Source organism: Lepeophtheirus salmonis, chromosome 6, assembly GCF_016086655.4.
Source record: "Lepeophtheirus salmonis chromosome 6, UVic_Lsal_1.4, whole genome shotgun sequence".
In the NCBI taxonomy this organism is placed as follows: domain Eukaryota; kingdom Metazoa; phylum Arthropoda; class Copepoda; order Siphonostomatoida; family Caligidae; genus Lepeophtheirus; species Lepeophtheirus salmonis.
In genome coordinates, this window is record NC_052136.2 from 25,242,150 (window position 1) to 25,266,610 (window position 24,461).

Sequence of the window (24,461 nt, forward strand, 5' to 3'; positions counted from 1 at the left end):
TAAATAAATAGTACGGCATTTACGCTCTGGTTTTCATTGAAATAAAAAAGCTATGAAAATGTTAAACTGTTGGTAACCCTGTTCTTGCACCATTTGAATCAAAACAACAATTAATAACAATTCTCGTAATAAATAATACGATACAGATATGGCTCGAACAGTCATGTTATGTCCGAGAGGATATTATTGGTCCTTTCTCTCCAAAAGAGCGTATATATTGGGAATTGAATCAAGTTGTGATGATACAGGAGCTGCTTTACTCGAGTAATCAATTTTGAATTCTTTCTTTTCTTTCACAATCAGTTTTACTAATTAGTAATTACTTACTCCATATTATGAAATATTTTCATTTTATTAGTTCTAATGGTAAAGTATTGGGAGAGTCATTGAGGATCCAATCTTCTAGTCGTTTCGGGGGTGTAATCCCCTCTATTGCAATGGGTAGACATGCCCGTGCTTTACCTCAGGTTGTAGACACCGCAATGGGATCTACCTCATTTTCCTCTTTAAGGGCAATAGCTATATCCAATCAACCTGGTCTTAAAGGTAGTTTAGCAATGGGCATTGACTATGCAAAATATCTTTCGATCAAGTATGACGTACCTTTAATTCCTATTCATCACATGGAAGCCCATGCATTAACTCCTAGGCAAGGATGTATTACAAGATTCGTAGAACAATTTATAATTAACCTTCTATCTTATCATTTTATTATCTATACTGAAAAAATTATTTTTAACTTGTATATGTCCTTGTCTATAGGTTCATATATCCGGATTTGACTTTCCCCTACCTATTTTTGCTTATATCTGGTGGTCATTGTATTCTTGGAGTTGTTTCTCAACTGGATGACTTTAAAATACTAGGTTATTCTCCTGATTCACCGGGGGAAGCTTTAGATAAAGTTGCTAGAGCATTAAAGCTCAATGTCCTAGATAGCTCTTTAAAGGATGTTTCTGGGGGGAAATGCATTGAAATGGTTGCCCTGAATGGCAACCCAAAAGCTTATGAATTTCCCATCCCTTTAATGCATAAAAGGAGTTGCAACTTTAGTTTTTCAGGTCTCAAGTCAAAGAGCATCGAAATGGCTAGTGGACTATCGCAAAGAGATCAAGTGTCTGATTTCTGTGCAAGTTTTCAATACGCCATTGGTAGACACATATGTATGAGGCTTCAGCGAGCATTAGAATATGTTGATTTAGTTCAGCTTATGACCGACAGAAAACTTGTTGTATCCGGAGGCGTTGCATGTAACAAAACTTTGAGAAGTTATATAGATAAAATTGCATCTACTTATGGATATGACACTTACTACCCTCCTCCCCAGTATTGTACTGATAACGGACTAATGATCGCCTGGAATGGCATTGAAAAAATGAGGGCCGGATGGGAAATGGTTCAACCTAAAAATGCTCTTAGTATTCAACCTTTACCAAGAGGTAAATTTGGAACAAACATAAGTGATAGCGTAATCGAGAAAAACATATCTTGTAAATGGATAAAAATAATTAGTTGATTAAACAACCTCATGTTAATTATTTATTAACTAGTGCGTTTATTTTATAGTTTAAGTTTTAATAGAAAGCTTTTGCATGATTTTAAAGGAGGAAGTTCCACCAAACCATGGCTTCCCAAGGATGATACAGGATGAGGGAGATTGTAAATTATCTTTTTTCCCTTGAATCGTAGCAGATCGTAGGAATCCAATAGCGGTTTCAAATGTCATTTGTTGTAATGGAGATGGATTATTTTCAATCCCGACACGATTAAAGGGTTTGTAACTTCCGTCGAAGGTCATATAATCTGCTATCAACGTCAAATGGCGATGATTAATTGTAATACCATAAGCTTTGAAAACATTTACTATTTCCGAAGTTATTGTTCTATTAGCAGCCTCAATTCCATAATACCTGAAATCAGAATAAATATATCGTAATAATTGATGCAATAAAATACAAATATAATCTTATCATACCTTGCCATATCGTGGATACTATTACATCTGAGCCGATTAATATCCAACAGATCATCAAACTGAAACATTGCTTCAATATTGATTCCGTCGGTGGTTATGGTCGTTTCTTCGTTTTCGTCTTTCGTTAAATAAGCTTTATTGATATTTTTTATTTCGTATATGACACCCTTTACTGCGGCAGTTTTGATCAAATTTGAAAAGTCTAATTTCTTTTGGTCGACGGGAAAGCCTAATGTTATTTCAGACCAAAGCTCCTTCTTCTCATCAAGTGCATATTCCAAGATATGAAAACTTGTCTTTTTAGACATAGTGAGGTTCTTCACATGAGTTCGTCTTTTCTGAACTTCTGAAGCAGATATACTCCTTGAAATAATCGGAATATCATCTTTCTGTCCCAAAAGTTCATCTTCGTTATATTTTTGCGAACTCTCATCATCCTCGTCTGATTTGTTCTCATCCTTTTCAAAGTCGTTCAACATTTGAGTTTCTTCATCAGAGAGCCCCTCGTCATAATCATCATCCATTTGTCTATTCATTTTCTTAACTTCTGTAGCATCTGCGTCATCCGGCTGTTCCTCTTCATCGCTCGATGCATGCTCCTCAGCATCAAACCCTTTCTGTTTCTGTTGTTTATCCGAAGAATCTGGATCCTCATCATCAATATTATTATTTGATTTACTTTTACTTGTACCCGTCTCAACAACTAATTTTTTATCTAATAACGTAGCATCGATCAATGGAATCAATACTTTTGAAAAAAAGTACCGTTCAACATAAGACAAAATGGATGAGGGAGTCACGCTAAAGTCATTTTTATAAGCCTTTCGAGGAAGGAATTGAAGCCTTATTTTGATTATTCTACAGCGCGAGCTTCCAAATAAACTAATTTTTTCAGTAACATGAACTGATTCCAGAACGTCCGACAGAGCACAGCGGTTGAGCTTGATTCTAAGTTTATCTTTTTCACTCTCCAGTACATGAGGAAGAAAATGTATAACTGAACTTGGAGTTTTGATGTTACTCGACGCAACCATGAGTATTTCCCTAAGACGAGGAATCCCTAATGTTACGTTCATTTCACCACAACCAGCAAAATGAAAAGTGTTGAGTGTCATCTGAGTGGAGGGTTCTCCAACGGATTGACCAGCTAACACACCAACAGGTTCTCCAGGATCTACCATAGATTTCATATATTTAGCATACATAATATCTCTGAATTGTTCTCCTTTATCTGATTTATTATTTTTTAAATAACTCTGAATTAGATCTTCAACTTTTTCAGCGACTGATCCAAAGTTGGAATCAGGTCTGAAAACCGAGGTGCATGGATCTGGTACTTGAACATATTTTTTCTTGAAATGATTCTGTGAATCATCATCTTCACTCCATTTCTTAATTAAAAAGTTTGTTCTAAAAGAACGACCAGTTTTAGGATCAATTTTATTGATATCATGCATGGAGGATTCACTATTATCACGAGAGAACCTCAAAAAAGCACCGTCTCTACATTTCATACCCCTAACCTTCTTCCTCTTCTTTCTAATCTTACTTTTCAACTCGTTCAATTCATCAGAGTTATTCATACAATGTTCCGAAATTAGTTTTAGAGTAGACGGATTAATCACAGACTTCATATTATCATACAAAAATGCCATTTGATTAGGTACAATATATTGAGATTTGCAGACATCTAGAGAATCTTCACCATACTGAAATTGTACAACAGACCCATCACTATCTCGAACCGTGAGATCATAATTCACAACAAGACCCTCCAATAATTTGATGAGACATCTTTGTAGATAACCAGAACGAGAAGTTTTGACGGCAGTATCAATGAGACCTTCTCGACCAGCCATACAATGGAAAAAAAATTCTTGAGGTTTAATGCCAGTCATAAAGCGACCGTCAATGAAACCACCCGCACGAGGTTGAGTATCATAGGGCAAAAAACTTGGAAGACTTCGACCAGATATCATAATAGGTGGTCTTTTTCCTTCCAACTCAATTTGTCCTAATAAGCAGGAAATCTGCATAGTGTTAACAGTGGAACCTTTTGCTCCTGCTTGAACCATTAGTTGCAGATTATTTTCAGGGAATTTCTTGATCAAACCTCGTGGTAGACAGGCTGAATTTATACGATTTGTCATGGGACCGAGACGTTCCTTGTAGCCTTTATCAACCTTCATTCTTTTTTGAGGGGCTTTATAGCTTTCTCTATGAAATCTTCTTAATTCTGAATTTAAACTTCCTAAATTTGCATTAAGTGAAACTCCCGATGTTGCACATTCATCTCCTATGTTTTTTAATTGCTTCATTATTTCTTCTCGATTTTCATTGGCATCACTCTGAACGAGAATATCACTAACACCAAGAGTAAAGCCCTCAGTGTGCAAAAAATTAGTAAAAATTCGACTGAAAGCAGATAAAAGTTCTGAGGAGCTTGTACCGCCGTAGAGCTCATAAAATGTATGGACCAATGAATACATTGTAGCACCATACTGATTTTTATCAATAACTCCACAAACAAGTTCCCCATTGCTGAATATGACCTCAGATTCACACATGGAGCATCCTTTTTTGACAGAATGACTTCCTAATCGAGAAGTTTTCCAAGGTCTTGGATTTTGATTAAGCCAATCACTTGATTTAATTTTTGTCTTAGAGAATAATGTAACAGATTCTCGTCCTGGTGGAATAGAATTTAGAATAATAGTAGATATTATTTGCTTTCCACTCCATAGCTTTTTGGGTTTGAAGATTGCAGGGGGTAGGCACTTTATTTTACCCTTAACATTAATTAATGCAGAGTAAACTAACTGTTGATATTCAGCCTGATCAAAAAATCTTCCTCTGATACTCATTTTTACTCCAGCAATGACGTGATCTTGAATTAGACCTTGAAGAGGAGTTCCGTCTTTAGGCACAAGATATTGTTCACTCACGCCCACAAGGTTCTGAGCTTCAGATCTTGCAACTTCATTCTGGGGGAAATGTGCGTTCATTTCATCACCGTCAAAATCAGCATTATATGATTTACAAACAGCATAATGAAGGCGCATAACTTTTTCACCCTTAAGAACACGAGCTCGATGTGACATAATTGAGGGTTTGTGAAGTGTTGGTTGGCGATTGAGTAACATTCTATCACCATTAATCAAATGTCTATAGACAAATTTCATTTTGTCTTCACCAGGATCTGAAGAAGGAGTCAGTAAAGTTTTAGCAAGGGCTTCCCTTTGAATAGGATCATTTCCATCAATCATTTTCCTTTGACCAGACTCCGTTTCAATAAACAGAGCACCTGGATGAACATTTGGACCATTTATGACGAGTTCTCTTAATTCTTCAACATTCCAAGGCGTAACAGGTACACAGTAACTTAACTTCTTTGCAAAAACTTCAGGTAGTCCTATTTCATCAATATTTATGTATGGGTCTGGTGTAATAACAGTTCTAGCAGCAAAATTTACTCTCTTGCCCATCATGTGCATCCTAAAAGGAAAATGAGCATAAGTTAATGAATGGCAATTTTTAAAGCAGGTCTTTTACCTAAATAAGCCAGTTTTTCTTTCAATTAGTTGTTTGAAACCCCAGCCGCTAGAATTTTTTTGAGAAGCATTCATTTCCCTGTCTAAAAGATGATCTACACAATTTTGAAGAACTTTCCAAACATAATTTAATTTCATGGGCATGGTGTCGCCTCTAATTGTTCGCAGCATTTCTTGAGCTTCTGACGACAAATCTTCAGAGCTTTCTTCATTAATATTTTGAACAATTTGCTTCATTATTGTCACAGTCTCAACAAGGATTTGAAGTGATGCACCTTGAGGATGTATAGTCATAATTCGACCAGTATATTGACAAGGACGAGACTTGGGTGGAGGAACAGCCACTACATTCAGAAAGAATATATCTGTAGGATGTTCCATATCAGAACAATCTTTTAGCATGGGATACATGAACTTTAAAATATTTGAATCTTTGAGCCAAGTTTCTCTTAAATGTCTTTGCAACTCCTCAGGATTTAATTCAGTTTTGTTTTTCGATGCATCCTCGTCTTCCCCTTCATAAATAAAACGACTCTGATATAGACTAATTTTTTTTGTATAGCCTCCACATTCCCCACATTTCTTTTTAGTGAAACATTAAAGAAATCCTTTATGCACGTTTTTCTAAGAGCTTCTACATTTCGTGTAGAATGAGTTACAGAAGGTTTTTTATTAGAATCCAAAACATTTTGTAGATGATCCATCAATTTCTGAACAATAACCTCATCGTTGTACTCAGATCCTGTTCGAGACATGGACTCTTCATCTAGAGAGGTTCCTGGGGTTGGAACAAGATGCGAGCACTGCTGCGACTCCACAATGAGCCCTAAATCTAAAAGTTTTTGCTGTACCAAAAAAAGAGTTTTTTTCACAACTGAGAAATGAAGCTTATGACAGGAAATGCAACTATGGCGAATGAGCGTGAGAAGTTCCTTATAAAACAAAGGATTAACGACAGGTAAAGGTAGCTCTATGTGACCGAAATGACCAGGACAAAAGTCAAATCGCAAAAGACACGTAGAGCACGACATATACCGATCAGAATAAGGGCCCATTCGTAAATCATATAGCCCACCTGTAATGAGATTATAAATAGCGCACAATTAAGAATTTTGATAACTCATTGGAATTATTATATAATTATTCATCACCTTGAACAGGATGACCAAGTTGATTAAAGGAATTAGGATTCGTGATTTCCATGGCACTAAGATTTCGGATCTCTTCCGAAGAGAACATTCCAAAGGACAAGGCTCCAGCCTCATTGTGAACGACATTACGGGTTTTTTTTAAGCTCCCCATCAAATTTATGATTTATTTCTTGGAAGTTTCAAATCTAAGATGAAATTGAGACATTAAATCTGAAACACGTGCAGTTTCTAATGTTTTGATTCACACAAATTGCTGTTTCAAAAAGCAAGGTTACAATATCTTCCTTTTTGACTACAAATAAATTCCCTTACATAGAATTTATATGTGAATATTGTACGTACATGTATAAATTAATATGAAAGATAAGAATGAGTGCATGAAATCTTTTACTTTGTAGTAAATGTATAATTATTTTGTTATTATTATTTTATTTTTTTTGGGGTAGGGGAGGGATTAATTTTTATAAAAAGGCAAAAAAACTTTTGCTAAAATTTTTTGGGGGAGTCCGAACAACCTCTTTATAGAAAATAATTTTTTTAGTGGTAACCAAGGTTAATAGGAATGGTTCACTGTAAAATGATTGTGGTAAAAAGGTTGCGGACAAAAACGTTGGGGTAATATCGTTTGCAATTTCGTTGCAATTTATATTATATTCGGAAGATAAAACTATTGAATGATTAAGAAAGTGTTCTTTGGTGGTTAGAAACGCGGCGGCGGTGGAGTTTAAACTGCGTCCGGTGGCAGCACTTCACTTATGGGCTGGGGAGTATTTCGGGATATTAGAAGGGTACATTGATGCTCAGGGAAGCCATGGCGGATAAATGCAACTTCCCTCGGGGCGTAGCACTTCACCTGTATAACCTGCGGGCCAGGGTGTATTTTGGGATATTAGAAGGGTACCTTAACGCTCAGGGAAGCGGCGGCGTATAAATTCAGATTGCCTTGGGCCCAGTACTTCACCTGGGCCGGAGTATATTATATCATATTAGAAGGGTTGTATTCTGGCATTTTTCTTCATCATTCATATCTTCCGAATATAATACAAATTAAAACGAAATTGCACACGATATTATTGTCTTGCAATGATATTACCCACAACGTTTTTGTCTCACAATGATAATGTACACAACGATATTACCCCAACGTTTTTGTCCGCAACCTTTTTACTACAATCATTTTACCGGGCATCAATAGAGATACATGTATTTCTATTAACCTTGGTGGTAAAGACAAAAATTAATCCACCTCGCCCTTTGCAGACGCTAGATAGACAATAGATGTGATAACTGACAACCCGCCTATACTCTTTTTAATTACATACTAGTTGTATATTAAAAATTTGAACATCCAAATAATTTAAAAATTACTAGCACAAAAAACATTATCTAAAAGATAGCCAATGAAAAATAAAAAAGATTTTATTTATATTTAGCTTATTTATATTAAAACTCTAAACTAAAACGATTTACTATAAACTATAATTAAATAATAGGTAAATTTCTATTGTAAAACTTCCTTGCCTACAACTTTTTTTGTTGTTTTTTGTCCCTTCGATGTAAAAGTAATCAAATCTGCACCCCCTTTTGGCACTTTTGAAAATGCATCATATAATTGACCATGTGAAAATACTGATTTTGGTAAATATATAACGCAATTTTTCAAATAAAAATATTTGACCCTGTGATTTAATTATTTTTATTGTCATTGCTATATTGGCATGCTCCTTCTTCAACCATAATGAAGATTGAAGATACATACTAAGATTAACTCGCTCATCCTCTACTTAATTCCCTTTTTTAATTCGTATTTAATTTACGTTCTCTCTTTTTCTGTCGATTCGAAAATGCACCAAAAAAAATTAAAAATCCATAAAACTAATTGACAACCCATAACCTAAAAAAACTTTGAGACAAGGGGAATCGATCTTGTTTTATGAAAAAAATCAAACTTGCACTGTAGATCCCAGGAATCTGGTCTGATTAGAATTAAACATAGCCTTACGTAAGTTAAGTAAGTCAACATTCAGAACAACTTTTATTTTATAACTAAAATCTGTATCTATATCACACACAATCACATAAATTATTTTAATACTATAAGTGTCTATAACTATGTAGGATAAACTAGATAGCGATAGGGTAGTTCTATTATATTTCAACAATTTTATGACTACTTAATCATTACTAAAGTTTGTTTTAACTATGCTGTTGTTGGGAATAGTATCATTCATTTAATATGATCATTAAAATATTTATTTTTTTAAATCGGGTAACCGGTTAGCGACATATGACATTTTATAATATCCTAACCACTAGTTGGCACTCGAATATAGAAAAACTTTAATGATTGATTTTAGAGGTCATGCTTATAATAAAAATATTATGTTTGTATCAAATTATATGTTTTTGGGCATAGGAACTTGAATTTGATGGTATAATCAGTGTAAAACTAAGGGAAAACAATGATATTCTATGTATAAATGTTTCTTTATTTTTGATAAATTTTCAAGAGTTGTATTGAACTATAACTAGCTTCAGTTTTATTTCAACCATGCAAATTTAATGTTATTATGAACTTAATTTTTCGTTTCAAGTTAGTTTTAAACAATTAAACATAAAACTACATTCAACTATGACATGTTTTTTTCATGTTGAACCTTTAGATATAGCTATTATAATACTTCTATCGTAAGTGGACTTTTAGCCGAATGTCATTTTACTGAAAAACAATTTACCGAATGTACATTTTGCAGATTGACCTTTTGGACATTTGGGCAAAAAATTATATTAAATTTATTGATATATACGATTGCATATTTTAATCTCATTAAAAATGATAGTATGATAAATAGGTATTGTTCATATACTATATAGGTTAATTAATTAGTGTTGTTTTGTCATGGAAGCGTTTAAATAGCATTTTTAGTACTTTACCTATGCAACCTAAGGGTTGGGGTGTATTTTGAATATTAGACTGGTACTATGATGTTCAGGGAAGCGGTGGTAGAAGAATTCAACCTGCCTTAGGAACCAGCAGCCCACAATCCGTGGGCAGTGGTGTATTCTAGTATAATATAAGGAGTTCTTGGTGCTTAGAAATGCGGCGGCGGTGCAGTTTAATCTGAATTGTGGCCCAGTACTTCACCTGTACAACCTGAGGGGTGTATTTAGGTTATTAGAAGAGTTTTTTTTTATGCCCAGGGACCAGCATCTCATATACACAAACCATTTGCGGGGGTGTATTATAGAAAATTAGACGGGTTCCTTGGTGTCCAGAAACGCGGCGGTGGTAGAGTTTAAACTATATTTTAGCCCAGTACTTCTCTTGTTCAACGTGAGAGCTGGGATCTATTATGGGATAGTATGAGGGTGCTTTGATGCTCATGAAGGGCGGCGGAGAAATTTAACTTGCCTTAGTCCCAGCAGTCCACCTCTACAACCCATGGGTTGGGGTGTATTATAGCATATTAGAAGGGTTCCTTGTTGCCTAAAAATATGGCGGCGGTAGAGGTTTAACTGTATTTTGGCCCAACACTTCACCTGCGCAACCTGAGAGCTGGAGGGTATTTTGGGAGATTAGGAGGTCTTAGAGAAGGGCCTGCGGGACTGCAAGTTCGGTGTCTGACACATAATAAAGCAACCACTTCCTCTTCGGGTGAAAGGAGTGCACCTATATAATGACTATATATTGGTATACTCATAAAACCAACATGAGAATAATTCTTAAAAAATTTATAGTGTTTATTTTTGGTTCTATATTAAGTAGAAGAATTCTTAATTAATATTTAATTGTTTAATGTCCCGGGCAACTCTGGGCAAACCTACTCTAGTATATTATATAAGAGAGATTGTGTGTGTGTATGTCCTTTATGTTTGCCCACACTGTTGGACCTAGGATGGTAAAATTTTGCATGAGTCCCTCTTTTGTACCTGGTCAGGCTAAGACAGGGGTGGTTTTTTTTTTTTTTTGTTAAACCCAAAAACACAAAAATTGTGTTTTTGCAGCTCAAGGAGACTAGATAGGGGGTTGAGTTATGAATCTAAAAGTGATTGGCGTTTGAAAAAACAACTATACGAATAACTACGTTTTCTAAATTTGTTCAAAAATCAATGAAGTTATGTGCCAAAAAAAAAATCTGTGAAAATTGTAATTTTGTTTTTTTCAGGTGCAAAAAAATATTGGTATGTTTGAGTTCCATTTTTTCAATTCCAATTAATGCTATTTACAACTTTTTTTAAAAAATTAGTAAAAAAAAATTTAGCAATTTTTGCATTGGGAATTTTTTGAAGAAAATAAAAAATTGACTTATCATCTAGACAATTTTTTTATACATATATGTTGGTATGGTATTTAAAGTTTATATATTTTTTTAACATTTTTCAATATTTTGTTTTAAAAAATTTATAATAACACGGCTAAGTACTAAGTTAACAAGAGCCAAAAATAATAAAAAAAATTCTTTGGGGGGGATTGAGGGTGAGGAGGAGATTGGTATTATTACTTATTAGACATTGTGGATTACCCTTACGAATACAAGAGAATTAGAATTATCAGGATCTTTTTCGACAACAACGAAACATTCGTATTATAATTATTAGTATAGGTTGTATATAGAATTATTTTCTAAATAATTTCTATATTTTCTCAATTAATTTGACCATTTTTAATGGGATTTCCCTCTCCCTCCTTGGTCAAAGCAGAGCCGGGTAAACCTTTGCTAGTATAATATATTCTTTGTTGTTACTACATAATAGAATGATGGTTATTTCTGAAGTTGATAGATCAACAACAAACACTACATATTACATCAGCAAAAGTCAATCTAGGTACTTGAAAGAACATAAATAAAATATACAATTGAATGAAGCCATTGTACTTGGCGATTTTGCCAACAACTACCAATTTTTAATACAAAATTTAATCTAAAAATTTAATCAGTGTAAAGAATATTGCACTTGGCACCCTGTTGGTCTTTCTTCGCAACAAGTCATGGGAAGTCTTCTTGTTGGTGTTGTAGTAAAGCGGCAGTTACGTCGTGCCAGTTTAAGATCTACAGTTTCTAATCAAATTTCAAACTCAGACGCTGCAATCAGTTATTTCCGAGAAAATATTAAAAGAGTAACTATTTTCTACGTTTCTAAAATCCAGATGGTTGAGTACAGACAAAAACTGGAAGAATACTTATTGCTAGGCAAAAATATTCTAGGAACTAGAAGTTACCATTGGTTCGTGTTATTAAACATGGGAACAATTGGTTTTAAAAGAACTTCTGGTGGGTTTGTTAATTAGAAAATATGAGTAAAAAGCATACATATGTTTTATTAAACTTTATTTTCAGGACATTTTTTTTTTGGGGTACCATGAGAAGAAAAATGGTGGGAGGGATGTAATTATATAATCAGAAAAATGAATTCAAAATCAACAATAAATGATAGATCAATAACAGCTTCAATAAAGAGGAACTTTAAATGTGTTACATAAGTATTATGTACTCCACTAATAAAACTCAATACAATTACAAAAAAATGTTGTTCATTTTTAAGTGTTATTATTTTCCCACTGTGCAGTGATCTTGTTGAATACAAGACCTATAAAACTTTTTTCATGTATCAACAAATGAATCCAGTCTTAAGTTTGCCATTCTTACATGTAAATCAATTATTTAACCAATTCTATTGAAATTACAGCTTTTTTCTATTACCTGCAGGCTTATTGAAGTTGTTATTTTTACATGAAGCTAGATATATTCACCATAAAAAACATATTTTAAGGGTTTATGCCATACTGATTATACCATCATCTTCAAGTTCCTTATCCCAAAAAACATAAAATGGATAGCAAAACATATTTTTTTTCAAAAAAATCCAATCATATTTCTATCATAAGTATAACTTCTAAAAAGTAATTAAAGTTTTTCAATATGTGAACGCCATTTAGTGGTCATTGTTTTAGTATATGCCATCAAAATTATTTTTTTATGCCATTTTTAAATATTTTTTTTGCATAATAATGATGGTAAAATTTATCATAATTGCATTTGTTAGAATATAATGCAAATACCCATGATCGGATCAATTGTAGAACTGTCGATTTGAACAAGGATAAATATTAAATTGCGTCAGAGATCATGTTTAATTAAGTTAGTTAAGTGTCATTTTATAAAAAGTTAAATTGTTTATTAGAAGCAATTGTAAAATAACGATTTAAAAGAAAATAAATAAGAAACTTAAAGAACCTGAGTATATTTATTCCATTAATAAACGATATACATAACATATATTAGAATAAAAATAATATTGAATGAATTTTAATATCGTACACATGTATATAAAATATTTTTTTTTTCTAAACTGACAAACGAAAACATTTAACTCAAGTAATTTTTTAATTAATTAACTATTAGTAAGTTCAAGATATATATGCAATAACAAAGACCTATAATTTAGATTGTAGCTACTCGAAAAAATTATAATATTGATATAAATTAGCTGCCCTTTTTTCTCTAAAAAGAAATTTTGACACATGAGAATTGCACCCATTCGAACACATTTTGACAAAAAGAAAAGTAAATTATAAGAAATATTCAATTGTAACCTCTATAACCGAATGATGGAGTTTAAGCGAATAATATTAGTGTTGGGGACTATGAATAATAGTAAATGTGTATATTTGAATGTATATATATATTGTAAATATAGCCAGGATGGGAGAAAATCAACTTTTCTTTCGTTCCTTAAACTTTCTCATTTGTTTCTTTAGCCTCATTACAAATTTGATTCGTTGATATAACTCTTCTCTAGGATGTCTTTTGAGAGGGAAAATAGTATCTTTTTGGTCCTTTTCATCCACTGGATTCTGCTTGATATGATGGAAACTCCTTAAAAGGATCTTGATGGATATGATAACAATGAAAATGCTAGCTAAGAACACAAGTGTTGGAGTGAGTTCCATATATATATATATATATGAACTAATTAATCTAAAATCTTTGGTACTATTATTAAAGACGAATGGACTCATCTTCTTCTTCTTCTACAACTTCACTGTCGTTCCGTTGAATAAGAGTTGGATGGGGAGAAGAAGAAGAAACGACGGAGGCCTCCAGATAATCGATCCTCCTTTCCAAACAAGAGAGTTTCTGATCCAAGGAGGAAAGGCGTGAACGACAACTTGTATCGAAAGAGTTTAAAAAGTCAGAGATCCGCTTAATGGATCCAGTCATAAGTTCAATATATTCGCGATTACTCCAATCCCCTTGAGTACGGCGTTGAATGGCGTCTTTATGGAGGCGAGATCCAGTCATATTATATTATTATTTATTCACATAGATATGGCATAAGTGATGATGGATGATGAAGCCAGCTTCCCATAAATTACCATTTACTTAACTACAATTAATTTAATTAAGTATTAGTTACTTCTACGTCTAACAATATATTGAATTTAAAAAAATAATAATATAGAGTCCAGAAGTAAAGAAGCTATGCTAAGATGACTTCGATTCCAAAATTATATACAAGTTACAACATAATAATACAAATTGGAATTATATTTTCAGCGTTAACAAGGAATAGGAAGTTCTTTTCTCACTCAATCTCGAGTACAGAGTAGACTTCTTCACTTGCTGCGCGTCTTAACTTAAAAAGAGTGAGTGCATGTTGCACCGGAGCATGCATTGCTGGAATGCAATCCAATGCAGGCTCATTTTTTAATATTTTTCTTTATTTTTATTTGAAAATTCATGAGTTGATTTGAAGAGAAGGAGCAAGCTAGGATAGCCGAATAGGAGCAAGGGGAAACACCTCAGCTTCATTCACTGTTTTTGCTGCCTATTATGAATTATAATTTATAAATAATACGAGTCCTGCCTTATTTTTGCGCAGTTCACGTGGAGGTCTCTTTGCAAAAAACAACAACAACAACAATGTGAATGGGGAGGGAAAAGGGTCCGAAAGTCGTCGTTATTTATTTATATATGATATAAAATTGTAACCGTATTGGTTACTCATTACAGTCTGCATAAATTTAATATTGTAAACGTGATAGAGAATACATGAATATATAAAATATTATTTTCAAGCAAATGTAGTAACAACAAAAAGAAAACCTGCCCTATCCTTTATCAAATCATTCATCCCTCTCAATTTCTTAATATCGGTTGTCCTGACATATTATAGAATGGATCCAATATTAGTGTCCCGGAAAATCCATTTAAAGATGATGAAAATATCATATATTAGCGGCTGTAAAAAATTACCAAAAATGGGGTTCATGGTATCGTAAAGAACATGATACTATTACATTATTAATTGTCAATTAAGGACACAAGTGAGGCGTTCTGCTCGTGAGAGAACTGTATGAAAATTGACATTTTCGAGTGAGGTTGTGGATATCATGAAGAAATACAGGAGGCAAAGGAGCTAAAGAGATAGAAACAGAGAGCAACGTAGAAATGATAATCTAAAAAGATAAGAGGGAATGAGCAGAAATATAATGAATTTATATTATGTGAGTGCGCGTGTGTGGTAGAGTGAGCTAGAAAGAGAGATGGTGTGAGTAGTAAGAGAGAGTGCATGCATGCATGGTGTGGTGGAGAAAAAGTAAAGGGAAAAGAGTGCAAGAAGATCGAAAAAGGAAAAGAAGGAGGAGGAAAAGAAAAAAGGAGGAGAGAGAATTAAGGAAGGAAAAAAAAGAAGAAGAAAAAAAAAGTTGTAGAATAAGAATTGGTGTTCGGTGTAATTGAAATGAGCTGTGGGTTGAGTGGTTTGAATTGATGTGTTTCTAAGAAGTTGCTGGAGTCTTTTTTTTTTGCTTGGATCACTCTAAAAGTGGCGAAGTGATTATTATTGTATTTGGCAAGACAGATCCTGGAGGAGGAGGAGGAGGATTTGCTCTGGCTCTTGATTCTTTCTGACTCCAACCCTTCCACTCTTATTATTCCTTGCTCCAATTTGATTTTGTCAAGATGAAGGAAGGCGGCGTTTCGTAGAGAAGAGGTCCATCAAGTGATTGTGATTGCATCAAGTAGGAGTCTGCTCCTCGACCTTGGCTCCAAACTCTGAATTGCTCATCATCTTTTGTTTTGCAGATCCCCTTCTTGGAATTAGCGATCCACTCCAATCATGGGGAAAATACTCTCCAAAGTCTTTGGAAACAAAGAGATGCGGATTCTCATGTTAGGTCTGGATGCTGCCGGGAAAACGACCATTTTATACAAACTCAAATTGGGGCAATCCGTGAGCACGATCCCCACTGTTGGCTTCAATGTAGAAACAGTCACATACAAAAACGTCAAGTTCAACGTTTGGGTAATTAAACAAATTTAGTGCAGTGTAGTGTACTTAAGGTTCCACATTCTTACTATTCCATCAACCATTTACTGCTAAATCTCTCATAAAAATATTCTATTTTTGTCTGTAAAATAGTTTTAAGAATTGGGTGTGCTATTTTCAAAGCCTTGGAAAAAGGAGTAGTATATTCATTTTCTTTCAATTCAATTTTAACAATACACAATAAAAGATGACATTTCACTCATGTGCTTAGCTTATGCCCTTATGTCATTAAATTTATACATACATACTAAAAATGACCCATAGTTAGGGTTAGCTAAACATGTATCATTTCAAATCAATGAGGCCCAATTTTCTATGTCATTTTTGAGCAATTTAACTTTTTTTATAAATTAAAGTATTCAGTGTCTGCTCTATATAATGTAGACTTATTTATTCTCTAAATTATTTTCTTTTAGGACGTTGGTGGACAAGACAAAATACGGCCACTTTGGCGTCATTATTATACTGGAACACAAGGACTAATATTTGTCGTGGACTGTGCTGATAGAGATCGGATAGATGAGGCTCGACAAGAGTTGCATCGCATAATAAACGACAGAGAAATGAGGGACGCTATTATACTCATATTTGCAAATAAACAGGACTTGCCAGAGGGTAAGGGCTTTGCCTTTCTTTCTACATTTGAATTAAATTATTTGGTTAATATAATTAATATTAGCTTTTATTTCCATTTTTTTGATATGATAAATTTAAAGGTTAGACACTACATATAAAAAGTTAGATAAGAGTGTGTGTTTTGTTGCATGAAATTGTTTCTTTATCAAGAAAAAGGATATGGAACGTTTAGTATTTCATATAAAATGTGATTCTTTATGGCATGAGTTAGTCATGTGTTAATTGGTTAAGTCTAAGATGAAATATATAATCAAATTTCATTTAAGTTGTATTGAGTGCAAATGACGATTTGACGGAATTTTATGTCGTTGATTAATATATGTATTGATAATCAAATTCCATAATTACATATAATGAGGTTAAACTTGATTAACTGCAACTATTTAATTTAGTTGCACTTTTTTATAAAATTATGGAAAAAATCAATTAATTTTTTTCTGTTAGACATTCCCACCTAAGTTTTAGTTCGTATCTTATGATAATTGTATCAATAAAAGTTTGCTGATAATGATTTAAATATACCTTACCTAGGAAATTTACATGCTATCATGAAATCTACCTATATTACTAAATAAATGATGAAATGAAATATTTTAGGAAGGAGTATCATAATTATCTTCTTTTTTTTATCGTTGTTATTCAATTTGCTTAGTAAGAATTTGTGATTAACTTCTAAAAATTAATTTAATGTTATCAACGGAATACACGTCATCATTAAAACAGGAGTTAGTATATGTAAAATATATATTGTGTAAAAGTTGTAATTTTGTACAAATTGCAATGAGTTACAAGCAAATTGTTGCAAACTTTTATCAAAAATTACGATAAAACATTTTGTATGAAAAATTTACAGTAGGTACTCTATGTAAGTAATGTAATTTCATTAGAATATTCGATATATTTAATGGTGTAATTTTTTGCTCTTTTTATTAAAGTGACGAATTGATAAATATATAATTAAAGGGTCAACAATTTGATTATTTCCAAATACATAATTTTAATGGATCAAAATGAAATGATGGTATCAATTTATAGTATTAATTATAATTACTGGTGTTATGATTAGAGTAAACATTATGAGATGTATACATCACATGATATGTACGTGCTATTTGTATTACATAATTCAATTTATGTTCTTTAAATTTTGATCTTATCACAAGTTAACAATATATATATTATAAATATGTAGGTAAATTTATGTTTATTTGAATGATTTACACATATTACAAGTGAAAAAATACAATAATATATTATTGCATCTATATGAACAATATTATATACATAAGATTAACAAATATTTCTAAGGATATTAGTTTTATATTTAGGGAAGTAAAAATTATTCGTATGATGTATTTGATAATGTCAAAGTGTTTGATTCACATCAACCAAAAATTAGTAATTCTAGATGGAAAAATAAATGATGAATTAAAAAAAAAAAAATCAATTATCCCATACATTTTTTATCTTTCCCATTTATTTTATTGTCAATTGAATAAAAGGTGACAAATTTCCTAGCATTCTTTTAAATATAACAAAATGTATAATTGACTTAATCTAATCCATCTTTATATATATATATGAGAAAACGCTTAATTATTTTATTATACTTTTGTCACATATTTTATAAACAACTATGTTCATTTAAAATTTTTATTGTAATCGCTTGTTAACGCTTTTTTATTATTTGAGCGTCAAGGACAACTTTTAGGTAGATTTTTTATACTTTTATGGGAGTTTGATCGCTCTTGTAAAAGAAATGCATTTTTTTTGTTTCTTTTAATTAAAAATATGTCATGATGAGAGAGAATTAGTAATGATGAAATATTTTAATTGATTTCAGCTATGAAGCCACACGAAATTCAGGAAAAACTGGGTCTAACGCGAATTAGAGATCGGAATTGGTTTGTCCAGCCTGCATGTGCAACAACTGGTGACGGATTATATGAAGGACTTACGTGGCTTACGTCAAATCACAAGTCATGATCCTCCTTTTTGTTTTGCTTCCTTTCAGAACAATATTATCGTTTAATAACTAACATAACTTTTAAAAAGGCTGGATTCATACTACCACTACTATAACTACTACTTGTCACCTTGTTTGGATATAATTCAACCCTCATGGTCGTCATCATCTTTAAAGCAAATAGATAGCAAAACAATGAAGAAGATTGATATATAAATATATTTGCTTCCGTCTTCAGTTTTTGTTCATTTTTTTTACCTTCTGAATGCCATTTTAAACGATATTTTTATTCCAGAATATGCCATTTAATTTAATTCTTAAAGTTTATATTTAATAATGAAGGAAAATTAATTAAGTAAGAAATTACAATTTATGGTTTATTATTATTACTACTACTACTGATAAAGATGATAAAGTTTTCAAATATTTATTATTATCATAATTATTATTCAATTAGCTCTATTTTGTATTTATTTATTTTGAAAAACAAAAACAAGCAAAAACACAACTTCAATTATAATGTCAAATCGTATTTAAAACAACTACTAGAACAACAACACCTACAATACACATAAGTACTGTTTTTTTTTTATAAAGAAGATTGTTCATATTATTATTATAATACGAAAGAGATGATAAAAATTTACTACTATATATAATATATATTATTAAAAACACATAGTGTTCTATAAAAGTGATACTAGGATTAAAAATTACTCCATTTTTTGTATATAAATTTACTTTTTTAATATATATATATATATAAATTATTTTTGTAGTAGGGACTATACTTGTCTGTGTCTTCTCTCATTCTCTCTATCTATCTCTTCATAACAATAAAAAATATTAACTTATAAATAAAGTCTGATTTTTTAATAAAACAAAACAAATGTAGAGCCTATTTAGAGATGTAGTATTGTATAGATTTTACTCCCTTCCCTCATCAAATAAATAATTAATTTAATCGCATAGCAATATCCTTACAATGATTGTTGTAAAAAAATAATTTCTTTCTTTTTATGTACTATTATAAAACTTTTCCTGCATGTTTTTTCCTATTTCTCCTCTTTACAATACATTTGCTTTTATTTATAGGCTTACCGAAAAAACTGCGATATTTTTCCCTCAAAAAGAAGTATTTTTATAACATTCGCATCATAGTTGGGGGGGTCCTATCATTATGATTATACTATTCAATTAATATATTTATACATGTATATATATAGCATTTACTCCTTTTCTGCTTGGTTTTTGTTCAGGAAAAGATCTTAATGCACTGCCATTAATGTTAAATACATAGAAATACAACAACTCATAATTTTGTAATGAAAGTTTTAGTTATTTTAATATATATATATATACTTAAGATATATTTACGAATATTTTATTTAAAGGTTAATTTTATTTCTGAATAAGTATGTTATAATCCCATTCCCATACTTTTGATAGTGCTATTTCCTTTCAAGTAGGGGTTTGATAATTAATTGCCCGTGCCCTCTGTGTGCGACTCTTAATTATGTATACTTATTATATATAAATTGTACAAACTTAATAAATGGGATACAAAATCTTTTAGAAAGTATCTTTTGTATTGTATTTCTTGTGGAGTATTTAAACTGATTAATTAGCTATTTCTTGTTATTTCGACTGAAGACGGTTAAGTTAATTGGCAATGCTGTAAATTATTGTGCATTATCTTGAGTGGTGCCACATTTTCATTACTCTCTTATTTGATGTGTGTTTCAAATCCTGTAGTTCCACAGTTATCCATGTATGCGTGTATCTATTTCAGAAATGTTGAGGAAATTGTTACAATTCATCATAATCGGCCAAGAAGAATATAAATGAATATCTACATGCTCCTCTTTGTCCTTAGGCCGATTTAAATAGTCTGTTGTTATAAATAATCGTCTGTAGGTATAGATAGTCAAAATCTCAGATTAGAAATTTGTAGCGAATGAACGTTAGAAGAAAGACATTTTTTTATAATTGTCCATGCGTACTTATGTACGCGTCATTACGGAATGACCTCCGGTACTTTCTAAATAAACCTGTTTTATTACATATAATTACTCATTGAATGTTATGTCCGAACTTTTTAACAAGAGAAAATGGATTCATCATATCTATTTCATTTGGTTGTTGTACTTAAATAATTATTTGATTTGCATACCAATAATATAAGTTCTTCACAAGAGTTATTTTGGGTTTTAAAATGGATATTCATTTTTTTATTGAATTTACCTACATCATGACTCATGAGATAATATTTAGATTGATCGTTGGCGCACTTTTTCCACGTTTTTTACATATTAAAAAACATACAGCTGCTGTATAGATTAAAAGAAGGGGCTTTATTAATACCTAATTATAAAAGTTGGAGTTTCTTTTGTTTTGAAATTTAATAAATCAATATTTTTTTACCTACTAATATAAAATTTTAGTTGTGTTATATGTAATACCGCCAGCGACAGCTCACTTGCGTGTTTTTACAACTGTATTCACACAAATTGAGAACTCTATGGACTATGACTGAGTCACGTTGGTACCTTTATTCTGTCTTGCGTCTTTCTTACCAAAAGTTTTTTTTCTATAAATACTAAATTTGTATTTTAATTGTCGAGCAATAAATTAATTTTTACAGCTTCATTTCATTTTATGATATTATACTAGTTATTTGACACCCGTATCTATTTTTCACAAATTTCGAAATTCGACAAACAAAATTTTTGTCAAGGGGGAGAGGTTTATTACCGTCTAACAAAATTATTATTAATAGGTACTGCAATAATCGCATCGCCACGATTTATAATCCAAAAGATTTGAAAACAATGTACACAATTACAATATGCTGAATTTGCTCTCAATTTTGATTTTGACTAAAAAATTAATTACAAAATTAAGCATAAAACTTATAGTTTTCAATTAAAATTATTTTTAACAATTCACACATTATATATAATTTATTGTTTCTTCTTCTTAATAATGCTGGTTTATTATCCCTTATCTGCCATACTGAATCCCAGGTGGGCCGTACTTGACATTCTAGTTCGAAAATACACACAGGGAGAATATTGTTAATGACCAATAGGAATACATTTATTACTGAATAATGATGCATACAGGGGGTTAAAATATACTAATTAATAAGAATATAAATTGTACAGACAAATGAAGAGTTTATTTAATTAATTCACTTTGATTTCACCAATATTTTGTATCCTTTTATTACTTCCAGATAAATTGAAAAAAAAATATATTTTTTCATCCAATCATATATAAAGGTCAATTATAATGATCTTATAGATCAATAAACCCATAAAAACTGAGTAAATGTTAATCATTCACTACAACCAATGGACAATCTGAGGAAAAAGTTTGTTAAAACCATGCTAATTATAACTTAAAACTTATAATGGATTCATATATCCTCATTATATTTTTTTGAAATTTGATATGTAGGTATCTATAGGGTGACGCTTTGAAATTTTCTCCTTTCCATTTATAAAGAAAAAGTCAATACAATTAGAATATTTAAATAAAATATCGAAAAAAATTATTAATAAGGTGTATAAATATATTAATTAAGAGTATTCCTCCTAATTCAAACATACCCAACGAATTTATTCCTGAATAATTAACCCCACACATGCTTAATGGAGGCCTTGAGGACTTCAATATTGGTGTGGTATGCATTTTCTGTCTATTACGTCAAAAAAATATTAATCAAGGGGATTGAGATCTTATAGCCTCTTCATTTTGGTCAATTCCAAAATTATTGTGTAAACATACGATGAATTTGTTGTAATGGTAATGAGTTGGCAGAGCTTAGTACTTTTGACAACCCGTCCCACACAATAGTTAAAATATTAGGCAATCCGTTGTCAAATATTTTTTTTTTGGGATTTTGACAAATATTTTGGTTAAGAAAAATACGATTTTGTCCATACATCATGACAAATCCGGTTTTTTCCTGATTGCACGCTAAACATATTGAAAAAGGCCTGAAATGTAAAAAATAAATAAGAATTCTAGAATATAGGTGTTGGATTCTTGGCAATCGTTAATTTTAGTGAAAATTTCAAAAAAAAGTTCTAAAGGTATCCTTGAGAGACACTATTTTTTTTAGTGGAAAAATTGATCGTTCAAATTATTTCAATTTTAAGAGTAAATGCCACGAGAATTAGTGGAACGAAACGCAAAAAAGAAAAAGAAGTCAATATCAATAGAAGTAAATATTTTTTGATATTTATCTATATTTTATAATCAGATGCTGACCTGAATTTTAGCTCTTTAACGCACTAAAACAGAAAGCATCCAATCCTTTTGAACTGCCCACATTGTTCTTCTAGTTCTATATATCACGTCGTTACCTTTATTGTATCACGCAATCTTTTATCCTAAACATAAACGGAAAAAAGGCCAGAAATGATCTGGTTGTAACCAAATGAGACAATTATACCAACTGCTATTTATCTCTTATGTACTCTCAGATTATCAGTCATATTATTTCTTCGCCATTTTTAATATGAATTACATATATATATATTGTAATATTAAAATCCTACATAGTATTTTATTCGATACTGTATTATAATATTGCTTAGTAATATTTTATTGAAAGCGTAAACATGCAATTGTATTTGATATAATGGCCAAAATTTCTTTATAGAAATAATAAAATGGGTAATATATATATTATATAAACGACGAGGGATCAATAAAAATTTGTATTCCGGTCCTTTTGGAAACGGAGCATAAGTATATAATAACTTATTACTTTGTTTACATATATGAATTACATACCAACTGCTAGTTATATATAATGAAATAACTATGACCGTGTTGGGGGGATTCGTCTTTAAATTTTTTGCCATGAACGTTTCAGCCTTGTAAGGATTTCGCCTTGCTACGTTTTCGTCTAGAATTTTTTTTGCCTTGGATAATAATAGAGGTAATATATTTTTGAGTTGATTTTTTTAATTTTTACCGTTGTATTCCAACTTTGATGAATTGTGATTGTCTAGCTTGTTTACCTTTTTGTTACTAATTTCTCAAAGTTGGAATACAAGAGTAAAAATACAACTAAAAAAATATATATACTAAGAAGAAGTATATTCCCTCTATTATTAGCAAAGGCAAAATAGTGGCAAGGCGAAAACGTCGCTAGGCTAAAGTGTGACAAGGAAAAAGCGCCATAAGACAAAACCGTCTCAAGGCGAAAGCTTCCCAGGGCGAAAGCGTTACAAGGCGGACATGTTCAAGGCAAAAAAAGTTCAAAGCGAATCTTTATAGAACCAACCATGACGTATCAAGCAAAATGAGGGTATTTGACAGCTGACAACAAAATACAATGTATATACTTGTGTTAGCGAAGTAACGGTGTGATGTTCTTTGGAGTCAACTTATGAAAATTAATGAATACAGTTCAAAGAAAAATAACCAGCATCTTTGTTTATTTGTAAAAGCTAGTCGCGATTATCTTTCTTGAAAAACGCTCCAAATTTTAAATTGTACTTTCCTTCTACATGACATCATTTTCACTAAGATTAGAGTAAAGTACTTAAGCTTACCAATGGAATGCTTTTAGTAATTCATTGTTATAACTATGTATTGGGAAGAAAAATATACGAGAATCATGAATGGCATGTCAATATTTTTCATTAAGGCTTAATCAAAGTATTTATTACTATTCTTAAGTCCTGACGTTTATATACTTCCAATTACTGTGTTATGTCAGTCCTTATTTAGGAGTGAAGACTCCAGTCCCGTCCAGTTCACTATCGATCCGGTCCAGAGCGTTAGTCCGCCCAAGAAATCCAGAGTGCGCTCCTGCTCAATAAAAAATG

General features: G+C 31.6%; 4 protein-coding genes and 1 long non-coding RNA gene across 5 annotated transcripts; 2 read left to right on the plus strand and 3 right to left on the minus strand.

Annotated features, from left to right (window-relative positions):
• The first annotated feature begins 109 nt into the window (after positions 1-109).
• Tcs4 (Threonyl-carbamoyl synthesis 4) lies at positions 110-1,546 on the plus strand. The gene is made up of 3 exons (XM_040714978.2): positions 110-264; positions 359-649; positions 763-1,546. The coding sequence occupies exons 1-3, from the start codon at positions 149-151 to the stop codon at positions 1,514-1,516; spliced, it is 1,161 nt and encodes a 386-aa protein (XP_040570912.1). The 5' UTR covers positions 110-148; the 3' UTR covers positions 1,517-1,546.
• Positions 1,527-6,601, minus strand: Polr1A (RNA polymerase I subunit RpI1). Its single transcript, XM_040714977.2, has 3 exons — positions 5,528-6,601; positions 1,976-5,470; positions 1,527-1,910 (listed from the first exon to the last, which is right to left on the minus strand). Exons 1-3 carry the CDS (start codon positions 5,935-5,937, stop codon positions 1,568-1,570), a joined length of 4,248 nt encoding a protein of 1,415 aa, XP_040570911.1. The 5' UTR covers positions 5,938-6,601; the 3' UTR covers positions 1,527-1,567.
• Positions 6,003-6,828, minus strand: LOC121120138 (uncharacterized). Its single transcript, XM_040714979.2, has 2 exons — positions 6,678-6,828; positions 6,003-6,601 (listed from the first exon to the last, which is right to left on the minus strand). Exons 1-2 carry the CDS (start codon positions 6,826-6,828, stop codon positions 6,003-6,005), a joined length of 750 nt encoding a protein of 249 aa, XP_040570913.1.
• A 6,076-nt stretch (positions 6,829-12,904) lies between these two features.
• On the minus strand, positions 12,905-15,114 carry LOC121120135 (uncharacterized). Its single transcript, XR_005864916.2, has 2 exons — positions 14,980-15,114; positions 12,905-14,921 (listed from the first exon to the last, which is right to left on the minus strand). It is a non-coding gene; the product is annotated as an uncharacterized lncRNA (long non-coding RNA).
• Positions 14,915-19,930, plus strand: Arf6 (ADP-ribosylation factor 6). The gene is made up of 4 exons (XM_040714976.2): positions 14,915-15,702; positions 15,767-15,986; positions 16,427-16,625; positions 18,490-19,930. Exons 2-4 carry the CDS (start codon positions 15,801-15,803, stop codon positions 18,630-18,632), a joined length of 528 nt encoding a protein of 175 aa, XP_040570910.1. The 5' UTR covers positions 14,915-15,702; positions 15,767-15,800; the 3' UTR covers positions 18,633-19,930.
• Positions 19,931-24,461: the final 4,531 nt, after the last annotated feature.

What these genes read in the sequence shown, in the direction of transcription:
- Tcs4 (XM_040714978.2), top strand. Translation starts at nt 149, where the DNA reads ATGGCTCGAACAGTCATGTTATGTCCGAGAGGATATTATTGGTCCTTT. An exon ending in ACAGGAGCTGCTTTACTCGA is followed by an intron (nt 265 to 358) that starts GTAATCAATTTT and finishes TCATTTTATTAG; the next exon opens with TTCTAATGGTAAAGTATTGG. An exon ending in GCCCATGCATTAACTCCTAG is followed by an intron (nt 650 to 762) that starts GCAAGGATGTAT and finishes CCTTGTCTATAG; the next exon opens with GTTCATATATCCGGATTTGA.
- Polr1A (XM_040714977.2), bottom strand. Translation starts at nt 5,937, where the DNA reads ATGTATCCCATGCTAAAAGATTGTTCTGATATGGAACATCCTACAGAT. An exon ending in AGAAAAACTGGCTTATTTAG is followed by an intron (nt 5,471 to 5,527) that starts GTAAAAGACCTG and finishes TTTTCCTTTTAG; the next exon opens with GATGCACATGATGGGCAAGA. An exon ending in AGTATCCACGATATGGCAAG is followed by an intron (nt 1,911 to 1,975) that starts GTATGATAAGAT and finishes TTCTGATTTCAG; the next exon opens with GTATTATGGAATTGAGGCTG.
- LOC121120138 (XM_040714979.2), bottom strand. Translation starts at nt 6,828, where the DNA reads ATGGGGAGCTTAAAAAAAACCCGTAATGTCGTTCACAATGAGGCTGGA. An exon ending in ACTTGGTCATCCTGTTCAAG is followed by an intron (nt 6,602 to 6,677) that starts GTGATGAATAAT and finishes ATCTCATTACAG; the next exon opens with GTGGGCTATATGATTTACGA.
- Arf6 (XM_040714976.2), top strand. Translation starts at nt 15,801, where the DNA reads ATGGGGAAAATACTCTCCAAAGTCTTTGGAAACAAAGAGATGCGGATT. An exon ending in ACGTCAAGTTCAACGTTTGG is followed by an intron (nt 15,987 to 16,426) that starts GTAATTAAACAA and finishes ATTTTCTTTTAG; the next exon opens with GACGTTGGTGGACAAGACAA. An exon ending in TAAACAGGACTTGCCAGAGG is followed by an intron (nt 16,626 to 18,489) that starts GTAAGGGCTTTG and finishes AATTGATTTCAG; the next exon opens with CTATGAAGCCACACGAAATT.